Raw genomic sequence first — 20,837 nt, forward strand, 5'->3', positions numbered from 1 at the left:
GATTTCCTTCAACACCCTTTCCCTGCAGGACACAGACTCATCTCAATAGCGTCCCCTCTCCTCACTCCCCTCAGCAGCCTCCCCTCTCCTCACTCCCCTCAGCAGCCTCCCCTCTCCTCACTCCCCTCAGCAGCCTCCTTTCTCCTCACTCCCCTCAGCAGCCTCCTTTCTCCTCACTCCCCTCAGCAGCCTCCTTTCTCCTCACTCCCCTCAGCAGCCTCCTTTCTCCTCACTCCCCTCCGCAGCCTCCTTTCTCCTCACTCCCCTCCGCAGCCTCCTTTCTCCTCACTCCCCTCCGCAGCCTCCTTTCTCCTCACTCCCCTCAGCAGCCTCCTTTCTCCTCACTCCCCTCAGCAGCCTCCTTTCTCCTCACTCCCCTCAGCAGCCTCCCATCTCAATCAGTTGCCCATTTGGTTGGATGCAGACTGTCATTGGTGGCCCATTGTGTTGGATGGAGACAGTCTTTATTGGCCCGTTGAGTTGCATGGATACAGTCATTGATGGTCCATTGGGTTGCATCGATACGGTCAATGGCAGCCTGTTGAATTACATGGAGACAGTCAGTGGTGGCCCGTTGGGTTGCATGGAGATGGTCAATGGCGGCTTGTTGGGTTACGTGGAGACTGTCAATGTTGGCCCTTAGGGTTGCATGGAGACGATCAATGGTGGTCCGTTAGGTTGCACGGAGATTGTCATTGGTGGCTCGTTGGGTTGCAGGAGATGGTCAATGGTGGCCTTTTATGCTTCTAAGGGACAGTGATAGTGAACTGTGGTAAAGCAAGCAAGCCTCACTTGCTTTATATACAGCTTATGTCACATATTGGCTTGTCATTGAGGTGTTTTGTCCTTATTACCCCTCCCCCTAAAAGGTCATTTTGACCATCGTGGAGCAAATGACTATTGATAGACTCCCGGCCATCTCATAACCTTGTCCAGAGCTGACGGCACCTCCTGGTTGTATATTCATTCATCCATCCAATCGCTCTGTAATCATCGCCAGAGCTGTGTCCTTCTATGCGAGTGGTGGAGGGAGTGCGGCCGTGCTACAGGCTGATTAGTTTCTCACTCTGAATAATGCTGTCACCTTCTCCATCGGCCTCCATATTATTGTGTCTATTCCGGCGTCATAACTCCAAGCACTTGTGACAAAAGAGACATCAGTAATATGGATCTGGGAACGCACTTGACAGCTGTTGTGTAAAGCGCGCGGTTGCTTTCCGCGCGCTGCAATCTCGCACATTTGGAAATTGTTTACAAATGATTTGGCAACATTCAGAATTTTCCTGTCTTGTCCTTTACAAGCTCTTTATTTGCATATAAATGAGTTTTCTCAGCTGCACATTAGTGACATTACAGGAACAAGTACAATTAGAATCTCAGTTGTTTTTTCTTTTCTTCTTTTTCCATTTTTCTCTCCTCTAAAATCTCCGCTCCTGATTTCACGTCTCAAATTTATTAAGTTTTGGAACAACTAATTTAATTTTGTTAAGACACTTAACCCCTTCACAACATCCATCGTATATACACAACGCATTTCGGAAGAGGATGTATGGAGCGCGCTCACGTAACGAGCCTACCCCATACCTGGCAGGTGATGGCTGAGTATTACAGCCAGAGCCTGCCGCTAACAATCACAGGTGTAGCGGAGCCTGCACGTCATTACCTCCGACCATCGGCACGCCTGTGACGTGATCGTGTGTCACCGATGGGTTGTCATGACAGCCGGAGGTCATCTGATGATGACCACCGTGCCTGTCATTACGGAGCTCCTTGGAAACCCTGCCTGTGGCGATGCTGTGGCGCATCGGTGCATCTAGCACACGCATCCTCAAGTCCCATAATGGGGCTAACAAGAACAGGAAAAGTGAAAAAAAAATGTTTTAAAAAATATGAAAAGTTCAAATCGCCCTCCTTGCGCCCAATTGAAAATAAAGATGTTAAAAAATTTTTAAAAATACACGAGGCATCAGAAAAGTCCAATCTATCAAAGTATAAAAACAGTTAACCCAATCAGTAAACATTTTAAATGGAAAAAATTCAAGAACGCCAAAATTACAGTTTAGTTTTTTTGGTTGCCGCAGTTCAACAAAAATGGTGTAACAAGCGATAAAAAAGTCACATCTATCAAAGTAACAAGACAGCCCCTCCAGCGATCAGGACCAGCGACGCTGGACGCTGGTTTTTAATGTAAACATCGGGTATCTAAGAGCTGCGCGGCTCCTGGATACCCGATGTTTACATTAGAAACTAGCGTCGCTGATCGCTGGTCTCTCGCTGCCACGTGCAGCGATGCATGCTGGCCAGCGGGAGACCAGCGATCGAAAAACGGCCCAGGCCGATCGAGCACGATCAGCGATAACCAGCAGGGGGGGCCGGTCGCTGATCCCCGTCACACACCGCGATCTCGCTGGCGCGTCACAAAATCAGCGATCTCGCTAGCAAGATCGCTGTGTGTGACGGGGGCCTTAAGCCATCACACAACTCCCTAAATTGTTTTTAAACCTTCACCATGAAAATAATAAAACCCACTGGGCATGTTTGGTATTGCCGTAATTGTGTTGATGAGGAGAATCACATTGCATGGTCATTTGTACCACAAAATGTACACCATAAAAATAATTCCCAAAAAAACAGACTTGTGTTGTTTTTTTTTTACAATTTCATCGCGCTTGGAATCTTGTTTTCCCGTACACTATGCGGTAAAATTAATGGTGTCATTCAAAAGTACAACTCGTCCCGCAAAAACAAGCCCTCATATCTCTATGAGAACAGAAAAATAAAAGTTATGGCTCTGGGAAGGGGAGGAAAAAACAGACAAAAACGGAAATTGGCTGCGGGGTGAAGGGGATAGTCCACGTTCTTCTGTGTCTCTTGCGTTCCTTTATTCTAATATCGGACGCACTTGTAAAGGCACCACAATGGCGCACCGACCGCCAGTCTCCTTAGTTATTTCCATATGTGTTTTCTCTGTTGGAAATAGGATGGTGACTGCTGCAGCCAATCGGCGACCTCTGATCGGCTGCGTCTTTCACAGTTTTGTCTGACTAAAAGAACAGCTTTTCTTTTTCTGTAGATAATAGGGATGGTGTACAAAGCCTTTTAAATAGGACTTAATTCTGCCACGTGAGAAGCACTGTTGTTGGCGGTGGTGCTTGCCGAAACTTTTTGTGGTACATCATAGTAGGAACATTGATCAAACACAAAGCACAAGGGCTGACCAAGATACACCTGAGCTGATCAGCTAGTGTTGTAGAGGTTTATGGGAGACTCCACGGCCAGTAATAATCTACTAGAGGAGTGGGGTCAAAATGTTAGTTAACTTGTATGTGTATGGCTATGTGAAATAATAAAAAAGAAAAGTGATATTCCACGTACTTTTCTTGTTCTGACTCGTCTTGGGTGCTCTGGTCCCTCTGGACACTAGAAGATCACGGCTCAGGCCAGTGATTATCATTTTCTGGCATTTCCTGTGTATCAAAATGGAACGGGACCTGAGGGCATCGGGGTAATAGTGGCGAGGGAAGACTCCAAATCCTTGTAAATTTGTGAGCTTAGGACTATTTCAGCCATCCGTTACGCAAGGGTTTTTTCTTCCACCGTCCAGTAGTAGTTGACCTGAAGCATTTTTTAGGTAAGAAATGGTGGATAAATATCAGTGTTGTGTAGATATTTGCATTTCTGGAACTCATCTCGGAGTATTTCCAGGTCTGAATCTTGGGTGACTAATTTTACGATACTTTGGAAATAGAACTACAGCGAAAAATTGATGCCAAGTTCACTTACTTTACTCACCAGCTTTGTGATTATGAAAATGGGTGCCATGTCCATGCCAGGAGAGGCTCCCTGTGCCAAGCCACAAGTTCCCATATGCAGTGGGGAAAATAAGTATTTGGTATACCTCCGATTTTGCAAGGTTTTCCACAAAAAATGGAGAGGTATGTAATTTTTATCGTAGGTACACTTTAATTGTGATAGACAGAATCTAAAAATAAAACCAGAAAATCACATTGTAGGATTTTTACATAATTAAATAGCATTTTATTTAATAAAATAAGTATTTGATCGCTTACCAACCAGCAAAAATTCTGGCTCTTACAGACCTGTCAAGAGTGCTTCTTAGAAGGAAAAACTACTCTGCACTCATTACCCTGTATTAATTGCACCTGTTTGAACTTGTTACCTCTTCAAAAGATACCTGTCCACACACTCAATCAATCACACTCCAACCTCTCCACCATGGCCAGGGCAAAAGAGCTGTCTAGGGACGCCAGGGACAAAATTATAGAACTGCACAAGGCTGGGATGGCCTACAGGACAATAGGCTAGCAGCTTGGTGAGAAGGCAAAACTGTTGGCATAATTGTTAGAAAATGGAAGAAGCACAAGATGACGGTCAGTCTTCCTTTGTTCTGGGGCTCAATACCAGATCTCGCCTTGTGCAGTAAGTATGATTCTGAGAAAGGTCGGGAATCTGCCCAGAACTACACTGGATGACCTGGTCAATGACCTGAAGAGAGCTGGGACCACAGTGTTTTGAGGAAGAAGGATGAGTACAACCCCAAGAGCACCGTCTCAACCGTGAAGCCTTGTGGGGGAAACATTGGGGGTGTTTTTCTGCAAAGGGGACAGGATGACTGCACTGTATTGAAGGGAGGATGGATGGGGTCATGTATTGCAAGATTTTGGCCAACAACCTCCTTTCCTCTGTAAGAGCATTGAAGATGGGTCATTGAATATGGATCATGGCTGGGTCTCCCAGCATGACAATAACCCGAAACACAAGGGAAACTAAGCAGTCACTCTGTAAGAAGCATTTCAAGGTCCTGGAGTGGCCTAGCCAGTCTCCAGACCTGAACTCAATAGAAAATCTGTGGAGGGATCCGAACCTCAATGTTGACCAGCGACGGCCCCGAAACCTAGAAGATCTGGATGGAGGTGTGGACCAAAATCCCTGCTTGCTGTGTGTGCAAACTCGGTCAAGAAACACAGGAAACGTCTGACCTCTGTAATTAATTGCAAACAAAGGTTTCTGTACCAAATATTAACTTCTGTTTTTCTTTTGTATCAAATACTTATTTCATGCAATAAAATGCAAAAAATGCAAATTAATTATGCAAAAATCATACAATGTTTTTTTTTTAATTTCTAAATTCTGTCTCTCACAGTTGAAGTGTACCTACGATTAAAATTTAGACCTCTCCATTCTTTGTAGGTGGGAAAATTTGCAAAATCAGCAGTGAATCAAATACTTATTTTCCCCACTGTATATGGCAGCAGGGTTACATTACACTCTCAAACTCCGGCCTTGGTGGATATCACCTGTAGCACTCGGCAATTTCCTTATTGTTCTTCGTTCTTCAATTTGCATTATTTTGTTTATGTGAGTAAAACGTGGCAGATGTTCCCCATTTGAGGGTATTGCATTCATTTTAAGAAATTCATTTTTTTGCTATTTCTATGTAGTTTTTAGATTTTGCTGTTTACAAATACATGCATACCCTGCTGGTAGACCCTCGACACTTGGCCGGCAGCCTCCATTCTTTCTTATGCGGTATCAACCATTGTTGCCAACGGCTACAGAAAGGAAATCAGAGCAAAGGGAGATCCCTGGGGGTTTTGCCCCAACCATAGTACTACATAGTCTGAACTACTCTCCTAATCATCCATATACATCACCCTGGTAGATGCGTCATGTCTTCCTATACAATCTGCCATTGTCGTCGGAAGATTCCTGATTTATCTTTTAGGGAAACGCAAAACTGTGTGACACTTCTCTGTCTGTTCGGACCTCCGTTTACCCCTCGTAGTTTTTATTTTAAGGACTAGAAGGGTGAAATCCGGAGTTACCTTATTGCCTCTGTTGAGCTAAATGCCGAGTAATCTCTGCTCCTAAGACTCCATGGCTAATTTTGGAGTTTGAGGTTAAGAGTTCATCTATTTTGGCTTCGCAGTAAGAAGACCTGATGTGGTGGGATTTTCTGGGGCCATTTAATAAGTCTATCTCGAGGGGAAAAATAAAAAATCATTCTTAAGCCGAGGTCATCGTAGACGAAACGTAAAACGACTAAAAATAATAAAAGAAGAATACTAAAGCAAATCATTAAAATAAAAGACATCTGAATCTATTAAAAGCTTACTTCATCGCTCCCTGGCATTGCGCTCCTGCGCAGGCTTACTTCTCTGCCCTCTTGAGGCCAGAGAAATGTACTGTAGTGCGCAGGTGCCAGAAAAGGTCAGAGACCCAGCGCCGGGTAGAGAAGTATGCATGCGCAGGAGCGCAATGCCTGGGAGCCATGAAGCAAGCAGGAGGGCGGCGTCGCAAGAAGATGGGAGGCGTCGGACCTGCGACACCCATCGGAACGGACCGCTCCCCCGAGTGAGTATAATAAAACTGACAGGTTCCCTTTAAGGACAGGTATGTATTGTAGGGACTCTGAAAAGTTGTGTGTTTTAGGTCAGGGCTTTAAACTCTGATTTTAGTGTTGACTAAAGAGAGAGAAAGAGTTGAAAACTTACGATATTAAAGAGGTTCTCCGTTTTGGACTGTTCCTACTTGTTAGAAAGCTCCCTTGACTATAAGCTGATCATAGTGTATCCCCCTGCTGCAATCAAATGTGATCTATGTAGAAACCTTGGGAGCAAGTGTTCAATTTTCCTACCGTGCCGCCACCAGGAGATATTGGGTATTTCACAGTACTCCTCCTAATAAATGGGGAGCCTGTATAATACAGGACAGGTCCTCCCGAGGGAAAGACAATCCTGGTAACCATTCTCTACCCCAGCCAAGACCTGAATAGAGGACCCCCAAGTTTTTCCTTTCGCTCTCCCTGGTGCGTCACAACAGGTAGCAGAATATTAAGCTGAAATGAAGTATGTGGGGAACGTGTACAGCAAGACCTCTCCTAAAAATAATGCAGGTATCAAGGCTGTTAAAATAGCTCTGATGAGCCCAAGGGATGAGCTGACCCACATTTCACTCTGACGAAGAGAGATTTTTGGTGCTTGACAGACAGCTGCTTGCATATCGAAAGCTGCATCAGTCAACATGATTAGGTAGATCCAGTCAGAGGAAAATAATTCAGGATCTTGTGCGCACATTCCCTCTTTATATGGTGTGTGATGGGGCACGTCCTGATTTGTTGGAGTCGTATAAAATGGATGATCAAGTAAGTACCATACCAACTCAGTGGCTGCACAAAGCCATTGTACTGTAGTGCACAAGTAGAGATGGGGGACCTGTGGATGTTCGGGTCCGACGGGTTCGTCCCATCATTTAAAAAAAAGTTTAGTTTTGGTACCAGAATGTACTTGAATCAGAACCCCATACATTTGAATGGGAGGGCACAAACATGCGTTGTTTGACGAGCTGTCATCTGCTTGACAGTCCAGCAAACACTGGCTCTGATCGGTGGAAAGATCATTATCACTGACCAAAGAGCTGCAGTTCCCACGCTGTTAGATGACAGTATGTGAGCCAGCAGCTGTGACTGGTGGTAGCAAGATTACCGCCGGTCACAGGCGTCGGCTGATGAAAGAGTACTACTCTCATCTGCGTATGCCTGCTTTCGCTGATAGCAGTGAGAGCAGGCAAGGCTGATGAGAGTATTCATCAGCTGGCGCCTGCGCAATAAAAAAAAAAGACTTGGGGTGTCTCTTATTTTTGAAAACCAACTCTGGCAAAACCGACAGCTGTGGGCTGCAACCCACAGCTATCAGCTTATTGTAGCTGGTTATCAATAATAGAGGGGTCCCCGCACTGTTTTTATTTTTTTTTTAATTGTTACTTAAAACACTGTGGGGTCCCCCCACATTTTTTACAACAAGCCAAGCTAAAGCAGACAGTTGTGGACTGGTATTCTTAGACTGGCGAGGGGGTCATAGATATTGGCCCTCCTCAGCCTAAAAATAGCAGCCTGCAGCTGCCCCATAAAAAATGCATCCATTAGATGGTGCTTTGCCTGGCTCTTCCACTTGCCCTGCTGCCGTGGCAAGTGGTGTAATAGGTTTGGAGTTGATGTCAGCTGTTACATGGCCGCTGACATCAAGCCCTGGGTTAGTAATGGAGAGGCATCTATAAGTTATACTCATAGTGATATATTATTTTTTTGTCTCTTACTGGTGCCATGGGCTTCAGTAGAAGTCCGTGTTCCAGGTTCATGCATGACACTAGGTTTTCGGTACAGACCCCAAATTTTACTGTTCATGCTCTCCCATCACTACATGTGAGCTCTCAGGGTATTTGAAGGACTATTCCACTCCACTTTTATATGAGAACTTTCCAACTTATTTAAAGCCACATGGTAGTCTGCTGCTCCTAGCAATAAAGTTATTTTCCTCTTATCTCGTGACGTTATTCCAGTTAATTTTCAGGAAAACTCAAATTTTTAACAGCTCTTTCAAAATTCATGAGCATCAGAGAACGCTCCTCCTACCAGAATGGCAAATATGCAAAATTAAAAATTGTGCTCTGCACTGAGGCGTGATGGGGGGGGGACAGAATTCAAAAAGTGAAAAATAAACTGGGCAAAGGTTGTTTACATGCAGTGCAAGGATAATTCCCATCATCTAAGGGATGGTGGAGAAGTAGTCCTTGTTCTCTTCAGCTGCCATGATTTCTAGTTTCTTTTTTTTTTTTTGTCTGTTTCTGGCACATTCCTGAATTTTTTGAAGTTTTGTGCTTTTGAGGAATTTGCTGCTGCAAGGAATTTACCAAATAAAAGCCGGACTGTGAGCGGCCGGCGCCTGAATTCCACCAGTGTTCATACAAAAGTCTCAGCTTTTTTGTTTTGTTTTGTACCCTTTGGCTTCCAAAACTTAAATTCCTATCAGTCTACTTACGGAGAGCGCTTGTGCTGACAACAAAAGCGTCATTAAAAAAAGGTCACAAAAAATGTAAATTTTAAAAATAAAAAATTGAAAAAGATGGAAAATTTTGATTATTAATTTGGTTTAATGTTTTTAATCAGGATTTGTTTTTTTATTATTGTTGTACTAGTTCTTGATTCTTTGGGGGACACTTTTCGTATGTATGAATATTAGAAGATTTTAGATATTCCAGTAAGTAGTTGTTCCCTCATAGTTTTGTTACATTACTCAAGAGTTTCCCTACCTTCGGCTCTTCAGCTTTTTCCACACTACAACTCCCATCATGCTCTGATGACCACACTGTGTCATCTCAGTGTTGGTAAACTTTGAGCAGCCTAAGGCTGTTTGACTCTGGCTGTTCACAATTGGGTTATAAATTCTGTTTATTAGCCAATATACCGTACCCTTTATAGGTCTCGTGCAGGGCCTCTTGAGCGGCGCATGGCACAGGGGACTCCCTGTAATATCATGCTCCTCTCATGCTCCGCCCCAGACATAACACAATACTCCCTGTAATATCATGCTCCTCTCATGCTCCGCCCCAGACATAACACAATACTCCCTGTAATATCATGCTCCTCTCATGCTCCGCCCCAGACATAACACAATGTTGTAATTTTGCCTGCAGTGTTTCTTTAAGAACTTGTAAGGGTATTGAAAAAACATGGCTCTTTTTTTTCCAGTAACAGTACAACTCTTGACCATTGGTTGTAGGTGGTATTTCATCCCATTTTTTATTAAAGGGTGTATTCCTTTCTTAATTATACGGTAATTCTGTAGACTTTAGTAGAGTGAGAGATTTGTGAATCGGCAAATGGGAGTCAGTGGACCCCAATCTTCCTCCCTGCGCAATGACCCCTGCACAGCTCAGAGAGCATGCCCACAACTCTCTCCTACAGAGATCGATGAGTTATCTCAAGTCCACAGCCTCCTATGGTCTGTATGGCTGCTCTAAAGCTTATCCCGATAGCGGTTCAGGTACGATGTAGGCTCCCATAATCACGAACTATAAATACAAAGAAAAATGTACAACCTGAAAATAAAACAGATTTGAAATAAAATATATTGATGAACTGTTTTTAATTAAAAAAAAAAAAAAAATCACACTGGTGATACATTCCCACTGATTAGATTTTGTTTTACACGATTTAAAAAAAAAAAAAAAAAAGAGAGAAAAAATTTACTTTGCTCATATTTACTATGCTCAGCTCCCAACATCCAAGTAAAAAAATTGTGTTGTCTGAAATATTTTAAAATTTTTTGTTCATCAAAATCTATATATTTTTTTTTTTCTCCCCGCATGAATCTCCGGCTCCACGGTTGATATTCCTTTAATATTTCTGAATTTCATGAGTACATTAAATGTGACCTCTATAACTCTAAATTAAGAATTTATGCTGTCTTGAAATTTATGAAATATTTCAACATGAAAGAAAGGCCCGTTCCCTTGGGAAGGGAGTATAATAAATCACAGCTCTGTGGATTTAATACTCCGTAGTCAGCAAGATCTGGGTTTTTTTTTTCTTCTTCTGCTTTCAAAAATGAAAAAAATGTAATCCTATAAAATAGCTTAACTGCCATCATCCCACATACTAGAATTTTTAATTTCTGCTGTTTCTGCCTGGATTTATTTCCAATATTCCTGCTCAGCTTTTCAATTTCCTCTGTTATTAAAATTTAATTCAGTGCATTAGCATTTAAATTAAAAAAGGTTTTATTTTGTAAGAATCATTGGCGGGGAGGAAAAATTGTAACAGACCTATTCTTTCGCTGCATGAATTTGTGATGCGGTTACGAGGCTTGCACAATTTAAAATGCAGATGGGGTTTCTTTTTGTTTTGTAAAAAAGAAAAAATGAAAAAAAAAATAAAAATTCACCTCTGAATTTTAAAAAAGAAAAACAAATGGTTTAGAAAAGAGTACAAAAGAAAGGAAAATAGCCCAGTAATTTTAATTAATACAATGTTATAGATTTACCTTTATATTTTGGGAGTCACCCTTGTGATCAACTGATTGCTTCCAATCATGCTCCTGGTATGACTTAAATAGGCATTTTCCCTATAGTAGCCACTATTGGACAAGCAGAGTATTACATGGCTGCTATTCAGATGGTTTGAAACCAGCAGGGCAGATCACTTTTCTGGCTATTGGAGGGGTGAGGGGGGTTCCCAGGACCTAAGGAGGCATGTGTCAGGCACTTGATTTATTATCTATCTAGAGGGAGCAGTAGATTTTCAACAGCTGAACCTCCCGTTGATTGGGAGCCATTGATAGACTATATCCCGACAACGATATGGATCGCTGGTGCATCGCTAAGTGGTCGCTAGTGAGCTGCCACACAGGCAGATCTCACCAGCGACATAGCAGCGGTCGGGGGTCGTTACTTACCTGTCAGACGTGGCGATCCTGACGTCCTCCCGTCGCTCGTCGCCACAGCAGGAAGCTGACGACGAGAAGGACCTTCTCGCGCGACCAGCGATAACCAGCGGGGGAACCAGTCAGAGGGAAGTATCACACACAGAGATATTGCTAGCAATATCGCTGCAACGTCACAAAATCGGTGACGTTACAGTGATATTGCTAGCGATATCGCTATGTGTAACGGGCCCCTAAATCTTTTCAGATTACAGAACCAGCAGGACCACATGATTACTAGCATGGCGATCATTGATACCTTAGAATAGTGCTGGGGAGGTCTTTTATTGTGCCCAAAATTACATACAGCCCGTCACTGGTTTGATGTTCTCACTTTATTTCTGACCATAGGAAAATAAAAATCTTTTTGGTAGAGCGGCAGATTTTCGTGCCCTTTTCTATGCTCTACACTACTAGAAAACTTCATAAGAATGGCATATATCATCATCATAGAGCCATTTTTTTCTCCGTGTGAATCTGCGACTAAATAGATATTTTATATATTTTTTTTTACTTGAAGTTTTCGACTCAAGCCTTTTTTGCTCGATGACTGATCGCTCTTTCTTATCTTTTCTCCATAGGGTTTTAATAAATATTCATGCTACAGAAATAATGATATGTTCTAATTTAAATTAATTAGGATTATTAAAATGAGTGAAGAAAATAGGCGACCTTTCCACCCCACGCTTCACACCGCGCATATATTACCATCCGAACATTTGTATAAATTAGCGGACAATGGGCGAGGGGGTGGGGGGCGGCTTTTGTGAAATGTACACTATCTTTAGAGATTGTCATGCCTCTCTCATTGTATGGTTTGTTTTGGGGTGGGGGTTTTATACGTCCAAAAAAAATTGTCTTTTTTTGGAGGGGTGGGATTCGGGCTATTTTTCAGCATTAATCCCTTTTTTTGTTGCTTACTGAATTTGGAGAGAAGATTTTATTACAAGATTATTGTAGTTTTATTGTGGTTGTTTTGAGCAATTTGATCAAATTGGGGTAAATTTTAAAAAATTGAAAACATTTTTGTGGAATATTTTTCAAATACCGTATATATACATGGGGTAATTTCCTGAAGAAGTACCGTAACTATATACTTCGAAACGTGTAGTATAAACCACCATCCTTCATCTATTACATCTGGATTGATGTCTTATTCAGCAGCTCTGATAATAGCCACAAGATTTCTTTTACTTTGGTGCATATGAAACAAGGCATGTTTAATGCATTTTGAATTGCATATAGAGCTTTTTTATGATGGGGTTGGCATTTCCTAGCTTTTACTTTTACCAATTTTGTACCAAAAGGGTGAAAAAAATCACTTTTGACATGACTTGTTTTCTAGCAGAAGTCAATATTTTTTCATTTTATTTTCTTCCCAGTACAGTTTTTCTAGAGCAAATTCTCAATGAGACGCGCATGGTAATATTTTCCACCACCTACTTTAAATTTCGGTAAACCGCCTCGGGCTAAAAAAAAAAAAAAGCCTGCTCCCTTCTTTGCAATTTTTCGATATTATTTGCATACTATTTTTCTAACCACATTTTTTTTTGTCTTGATTCATTGAAAATCTTTTATATAAATTTCCCCCTGCTGCTCATGAATGCAATCATTTTTTTTTTTTTTTAATAACATTTTCCCTTTTGACATGTAATTTATAGAAATGGAAAAAAATGAAATTGACAGAAATATACATCAGTGGAAAATTCCCCCCAGCTCTTGAAATTTTTCCACTAGAAATCATTGGCTGCGGTCTGAGCCGAGTCTGAATATTCTATTGTGTAAGGAGAATAACTGGATTCCTAAATGGGCTCCTTGAGCAAATGTCACCTCGGGGCCTTATATAGAAACGTGGTGATTGTGCTGCCACCTCTTGCACGAACACAATATTTCTTGTATTTGTAACTCAAGCAAATTTAATTTTGTATTTTTATGTAATATACAGCTCTGGCAAAAATTAAAAGACCACTGCAAAATTTTCAGTTTGTCTGATTTTTCTCTTTATAGGTATATTTTTGAGTAAAATGTAAATTGCTCTTTTATTCTAAAACTATTGACAACATGTCTTCGAATTTCCAAGCACTAAATTATTTATTTATTTTCAGAAAAAATGAGAAATAGTCAAAATAACAAAAAAATGCAGTGCTTGCAGACCCCAAATAATGCTAAGAAAACAAGTTCATAATCCTTTAGAAACAACAATACTAATGTTTTACCTCAGGAAGAGTTCAGAAATTATTATTTTGTGGAATAACCATGATTTTTAATCACAGCTGTCATGCGTCTTGGCATGCTTTCCACCAGTCTTTCACACTGCTTTTGGGTGACCTTATGCCACTCCTGGTACAAAAATTTAAGCAGTTCTTTGTTTGATGGCTTGTGACATCCATCATCCTCTTAATTACATTCCAGAGGTTTTCAAAGGGGTTCAGGTCTGGAGATTGGGCTGCCCATGACAGGGGTTTGATGTGGTGGTCCTTTCTCCACACATTGATTGACTTAGCTGTGTGGCATGGTGCATTGTCCTGCTGTAAAAACCTGTCCTCAGAGTTGAGGAACATTGCCTGAGCAGAAAGAATCAACTGTTTTTCCAGGATAACCTTGTATGTGGCTTGATTCATACGCCCTTCTCAAAGAATAACCTGCCCAATTCCAGCCTTGCTGAAGCATTCCCAAATCATCACCGATCCTCCACCAAATTTCACGTGGGTGCAAAACACTGTGGCTTGTACGCCTGTCCAGGTCTCCATATAACCATTAGACGACCAGGTGTTTGGCATAGCTGAAAATTAGACTCATCAGAGAAGATTACCTTACTCCGGTCTTCTATGGTCCAATCCTTATGGCCTTTGGCAAACTTCAGCCTGGCTCTCCTTTGCTTCTCATTGATGAAAGGCTTTTTTCTAGCTTTAAATGACTTGAGCCTTGCTTCTACGAGCCTGTTACGAACTGTTCTTGCAGTGCACTTCACCAAAAGCTGCCATTTGCAACTCCTTTTGTAGGTCACTTGATGTCATCCTGCGATTGCTGAGTAACATTTGAATAAGATGACTGCCATCCCGGTCACTGGAGAGTCTTTTTCGCCCTCTGCTGGTCTGTAGCTTTGTTGTCCCAATGTCTGCTGCTTGACCTTGTTGTAATGGACTGCCGTCTTAGAAATTTTAAGAATGGAAGCAACAAGACGCTCACTGTATCCCTCTGCTAGTAAAGCCAGAATTGAGCCCTTATTTTCCTCACTCAAGACTTTTCTTTTCAACTCCTTTGGCATGGTTAAGTTATTTTTTCATTCCTATTACTTTTGGGATATTACTAGCACTTGTTTTGCCATACAGCTTGTCCTATTGCAAGAGGATTGTGAACACCACAGCAGGGTTTTTTTATACTTTGATTTGTTAAATAAGATTTGGTTCAGGTGATCACCTAATCAGAAGCACATTAAGTAGAATGAGGTGTAGTCTGGCTAGAATTCAACTGACACTGGAATGGAATGGCTGTCAGACATTTAGAGAAGCTGATTTTTATAAAACTGTGCAGTGGTCTCTTAATTTTTGCCAGAGCTGTATAGTGGAGGTGAAAACAAAATCCGTAACACTCCATAGTAGTCATAGTAGTGAATAAAGGTTACACCTGTCCATGTCCTAATAGAGCTGATGGAACTGTGCAAGGTAGAACGTGGAAGATCTGCTTGTGCCAGCGGCTCACTTTTTGGCACAATATAGCCATCCTATCTGTCATACTGTCATGGGATTCCCCCCGTCTGAAGAATACCCCACGTTGTCCACTTTGGATAATCATTTTAGTCTTCTGATGATAAGCGATCTGCTCCAAAATGTGCAGCAGCAGGTGTTTGAATTCCCCACAGCACCACCACAGGTGAAATGAAGCATTACATAATACTCAATGCATATCTAAGATTTCATTGCTATGTCGGATCCTCCAGGGGTGGGGTACGCTATTTTTAGCCTCTGGCTAGTGTCCTATAGACTGGACCGCTCCTCTAAGCATCATTTTTACTGAAATTTCAGGGTTTGTTCTCAAAGGCGTTTCCATGTACCGCATAGACACAGACCCAATGTCCAAGCTTTGATCCAACATCTAAATGTCTGGTTTTATAAATTAATGAATTTAGAAGCAGAACCACAGAAAGTACGGCACTCGCATTAAACAATGGGATCCCCGGTTATTTTTCAAAACCAGTATGGACCTGTGGAGGTTTCACTGTGGCTGCTGCTGATATTGTATTATTAATTGTGAACCACTGAAGGAAAGGAGGTCAGTCATCCAATGCTTCCTGCTCCCAGCACCCGGGTAAAAGGGATCTGAAATCCTATATTATGCAGTGGACCCATGTCAATCTCAGGTGGGATGGGGTCTCTGCAACCGGACAGGTATACCAGAATAGAAAACAGGGCTGTCAGAATCTAGCACCACATTTCTCTACTTTACAGATTGTATGGTATTGCAGTTCATCCCCATTCACATCAATAAAACTGAACCGGAAAAAAAGACAAAATCTATAGACCTGGGAGGTGTAGTTCTGGAAGGAAGCAGCCGTGTGTTCTAATTCTTTAGGGACTTTTATAATTTTCAATTTTGGTCATCGCAGACATCTGCTGTGTTTTTATAGGGAGTGTGCCATCCAAGGGGGAGAGCGAGACCCTTACTTCATTCATCTCAAAGCGCGTGGACCATGAGTACGCAAGATGTGACGGTGACAGTGAAAACAGAAAAACCTGAATATGTTCTCCAGCCTGCACTGTGGAATCAGGAGGCCAAAAATGCTGCCGAGAAGGAGAGGGATGGTGGTGCCAAAAAGGTGCCCGCCGAAATCTGCGTGGTGATTGGAGAAAACCACAACCAGCAAAATATTGGTGAGTGGAGCCATTGTAACCATAAGGTCAATCTTTAGAAAAATGTGTGGGGTCCTTTCTGCCCCACACCCCATCCCCATAGCAGAGGCATTGTTTTTGGCCAGACTTATGAGCAAGGGAAGGGGATTGACAATCGCACTGACCACATATCTGTTTTTTGCTGTTTTTATTTGATAAGAATTCTTATAGTGAGTACTTAAAGTATTCAGACCCCTTTAAATTTTTCACTCTGTGTCATTGCAGCCATTTGGTAAATTCAAAAAAGTCCCTTTTTTTCCTCAATGTACACTCTGCACCCCATCTTAACTGAAAAAAACAGAAATGCAGAAGTTTTTGCAAATTTATTAAAGAAAAACTGAAATATCACATGGTCATAAGTATTCAGACCCTTTGCTCAGTATTGAGTAGAAGCACCCTTTTGAGCTAGTACAGCCATGAGTCGTCTTGGGAATGATGCAACAAGTTTTTCACACCTGGATTTGGGGATCCTTTGCCATTCTTCTTTCCAGATCCTCTTCAGTTCCGTCAGGTTGGATGGTGAACGTTGGTGGACTGTCATTTTCAGGTCTCTCCAGAGATGCTCAATTGGGTTTAGGTCAGGGCCCTGGCTGGGCCAGTCAAGAATGGTCACAGAGTTGTTCTGAAGCCACTCCTTTGTTATTTTAGCTGTGTGCTTAGGGTTATTGTCTTGTTGGAAGGTGAACCTTCGGCCAAGTCTGAGGTCCAGAGCACTCTGGAAGAAGTTTTCATAAAGGATATCTCTGTACTTGGCCGCATTCAAGTTTCCTTCAATTGCTGCAACCAATTGTCTTGTGTCTGCAGTTGAAAAACACCTCCATAGCATGTTGGAGCCACAACCATGTTTCACTGTTGGGATTGTATTGGGCAGATGATGAGCAGTGCCTGGTTTTCTCTACACATACCGCTTAGACTTATCACCAGAAAGTTCTATCTTCATCTCATCAGACCAGAGAATCTTATTTTTCATAGTCTGGGAGTCCTTCATGTGTTTTTTAGCAAACTCTATGCGGGCTTTCGTATGTTTGGCACTGAGGATTGGCTTCCGTCTGGCCACTCTGCCATAAAAGCCCGACTGGTTGAGGGCTGCAGTGACAGTTGACTTTGTGGAACCATTTATCCCATCTCCCTTACTGCATCTGTGGAACTCACTAAACAACAATAGCACAAAAAGAGGACTTAAAAATCCTCAAAAATTTCAAAACCACAGCAAAAAATGCAGAGATGCTTACTTGCCTAGGCCTCCAAACAAATGCACTGTTAGATCAGGCAGGCTGCCCAGCAGTATCAAAATGCATCCCATTTGGGCCCATTTGGTCTTGTAAACTGTGGTGTCTGTTCACAAGGGCTGCATTTTGATAGCACTGGGCAAGCCTGCCTGAGCTAATAGAAGGGCGTAACTAATAGGCTGTTAACCTGAATGCTGTGCATTGCCATAGAGTGAACAGCGCCGCATACAAGTCTTCATTATTCATTAATATACCAAGCAACCACCCCTCCATGGATTGGTAGGCTGTGAGCGGTTGTCTCATCGGTATTCTTGCACCTGTGTTGCTGCCATCTTAACTATATGGGTCCACTGCATCCTGTTTGGAGGCCTGGGCAGGTAAGCATCTCTGCCTTTTTTTTATGTGGTTTTGAATCTGTGGAGGTCAGCCACAGCGATCTTGGGGTTCTTCTTTACCTCCCTCAGCAAGGCTCTTCTCCCACGATTGCTCAGTTTGGCTGGATGGCCAGGTCTAGGAAGACTTCTGGTGGTTCCAAACTTCTTCGTTTTAAGGATTATGGAGGTCACTGTGCTCTTAGGAATCTTGAATACTGTAGAAATTCTTTTGTAACCTTGGCCAGACCTGTGCCTTGCCACAATTCTGTCTCTGAGCTCCTTGGCCAGTTCCTTTGACCTCATGATTCTCATTTGGTCTGACATGAGCTGTGAGGTCTTACATAGACAGGTGTGTGCCTTTACAAATCAAGTCCTATCAGTTTAATTAAACACAGCTGGACTCCAATGAAGGAGTAGAACCATCTCAAGGAAGATCACAAGGAAATGGACAGCATGTTACTTAAATATCAGTGTCTGAGCAAAGGGTCTGAACGCATGACCATGTGATAGTTCAGTTTTTTTCTTTTTTAATAAATTTGCAGAAATCTCTACATTTGTTTTTTTTCAGCCAAGATGGGGTGCAGAGTGTACTTTCATGAGAAAAAAAGATGATTTTTGCATTTACCAAATGGCTGCAATCAAAGAGTGAAAAATTTAAAGGGGTCTGAATACTTTTCGTACCCACTGTATCTTTTTTTTTTTTTTTCCATTTCTGGATATTCCAGAAAAAACTGAAGATGTTCACCCTGCACTGTGGAAACAGAAGGCCAAAAATGCTGCAGAGAAGAAGATGGAAGATGGCACTAAGAAGAAGCCTGCCGAAATCTGTGTGGTGATTGGAGAAAACCACGCTCAGCAGAAAGTTGGTGAGAGGAGCTATGGTAAACTTGAGGACAACCCTTAAACAAATTTGTGGGGTCCTTTTTGCACCGAGGGGCTGGGACAGTGTTTATGGCCAGAAACATGAGTGGGGGATTTGCTGTTTTTGGCCAATCTAATATGAATTCTGTCCTTTTTTTTTTTTTTTTTCTTCCTGTGGATATTCTCCCCAGAAAAACCTGAAGATGTTCTACAGCCTGCCCTGTGGAAACAGAAGGCCAAAAATACTGCCGAGAAGAAGATGGAAGATGGCGCCAAAAAGGTTCCCGCTGAAATTTGCGTGGTGATTGGAGAAAACCACAACCAGCAGAATATTGGTAAGTGAAGTAATGGTAATCATGAGGACAACCTTTAGAAAAACTTTTTTGGTCCTTCCCATCCAACCCTCTCCCCACCTTGGCAGAGGCACTGTTTATGGCCAGAGCCATGAGTGGGGGAAATGGATTGAGAATCGCGCTGACCACATTTGTTTTTTTGCTGTTTTTGTCCCATCTAATATGAATTCTTCTGTCCTTTTCTTTACACTTGTGGATATTCCCACCAGTTGCAGACTCTCCGGAGAGACATTCAGTAGTAGTGAGCAGAGAAGCCTCCTGGAGCGGCGGCAGCCGTCCGCGCAGCATCCCACCAAGAATCAGCACATCTTCTCCAGGTGAGCAGTGGGAACAGGATAGCAGCCAGTGCTGCCATACTGGTCGTCATCAAAAGTACTGTGGATGCAGCTCCCTGTGTCACCTCTCCCCTCTGCATTGACAGGTGCACAGCCGGTAGGTATTGTGCACCTGTCCTGTTGATTGCACACCATATTTGTCAGCTGCACTCGTACTAGCAGCACAAAGTCATCAGTGCAGGCACTGTGGCAACCAATGATGCTGAACGTGAATGTCCGGAATCCAACATTGGATTTCTGATGACCGTCAGGCCGCAGGCTCTTGTGGCTCCACATTCATATCATTAGTAGCCATTATGTCCCACTAACATTAATGGCTGCAGGTCGTCAATCGTCATAAAGGTCTTTTTCTCATCTTTTTCATTTTCCAGGTTCTTACGAATGTGGAATTTGTAGGAAAAAGTACAAATATTACAACTGCTTCCAGACTCACGTCCGAGCGCACATAGGTAACTACTGCCGTACGGACGCATCGTGTCTCCGCCTTCTCTGTAATTGCTCGGTTCAGTTTAATCAGTGTGTGTCATAGGAAAGGGCACTCGCCTCGCGCCACTGCTGATAAAGGATTTCATTATCTGAAAAAAATAATTACATTGATCTAATGACCATTGTGTATAATAGCTCAGGGCAGAGAATGAAGGGACGAAGGCCACGGCAGCCACTGAACCAGGCTGTAAAGTTACTAATGACTCGCCATTGTGACATGTAGCAGCACTTACACCCCACTCCACCTGCTGCTCATATCCACTTCTTACCCTACACTACTAGGCAATAAAATGCTAACTCTTTTTCTACCCTAGACTACAAGGTTTTAAACTTCTCTTCTGCTATTAGCCCAGCATAATAGAGAATTAACTAATCAGCCTTATTCTACCTTAGACCTCCCAAGGAATAAAGACCACCACCATACACTAACAAGCAAAGGAACATTACCCTAGAGTGTGAGGGAATTACATATTAACACCTAAACTGCCCTTGGCCACCAGGGAATTAAATATTAATCCATCCGCTATCCAACAACAACAAGCAAGAGAGCATTTTGCTAGACTACCTGGGAACAAAAGTCATTCTCCACTTCTTTAATCTGACAGTGAAGTCTCATTTCCCTAGACCGCCAGGGAATGAAAAACTTATCGCCCTTACTATTTTAGACCACCAAGAAATAAAATATTGACCAATCCACTCGAGTACCCTAAAGTACAAGGGATATTAAAAGCAACACCTGAAATGCCCTAGACTACCAGGGGAATTCAGACTTACCCTAGATTATCTTGGAGCAAGAGGAGAATAAATTATTAACCCTTCAGTACCCAGACCACCATGGATTGAAATATTAACCCTCCATTATCCTAAACCCACCACCACTCCGCAGAGAATTAAATATTGCCCATCCACTACCTTAAACCACAAGGAAATAAAATAATGGCTGTCCACTACCCTAGACCAAGAGGGAATTGCGTATTAACTCTCCACCACCTTAGACCACCAAGGATTGCAATGTTAACCCTTCACTATAC

General features: G+C 42.4%; 1 protein-coding gene across 6 annotated transcripts in view; it reads left to right on the forward strand.

The window, feature by feature from the left end:
- Nucleotides 1–20,837, forward strand: part of ZNF618 (zinc finger protein 618) — a 183,758-nt gene that overhangs the window by 112,711 nt on the left and 50,210 nt on the right. For 5 of the 6 annotated variants that reach the window (XM_073541369.1, XM_073541371.1, XM_073541374.1 and 2 more), the window contains 5 exons: nt 15,907–16,150; nt 18,497–18,652; nt 18,824–18,967; nt 19,195–19,302; nt 19,692–19,769. In XM_073541369.1, the coding sequence (XP_073397470.1) occupies nt 15,907–16,150; nt 18,497–18,652; nt 18,824–18,967; nt 19,195–19,302; nt 19,692–19,769 (730 nt within the window). The remainder of the gene's footprint in view (nt 1–15,906; nt 16,151–18,496; nt 18,653–18,823; nt 18,968–19,194; nt 19,303–19,691; nt 19,770–20,837) is intronic. The other variant, XM_073541370.1, reaches the window with a different exon arrangement.

Source organism: Dendrobates tinctorius, unplaced genomic scaffold (genome assembly GCF_039654945.1).
Source record: "Dendrobates tinctorius isolate UK_male_01 unplaced genomic scaffold, ASM3965494v1 ptg000120l, whole genome shotgun sequence".
Taxonomy (NCBI): Eukaryota; Metazoa; Chordata; class Amphibia; order Anura; family Dendrobatidae; genus Dendrobates; species Dendrobates tinctorius.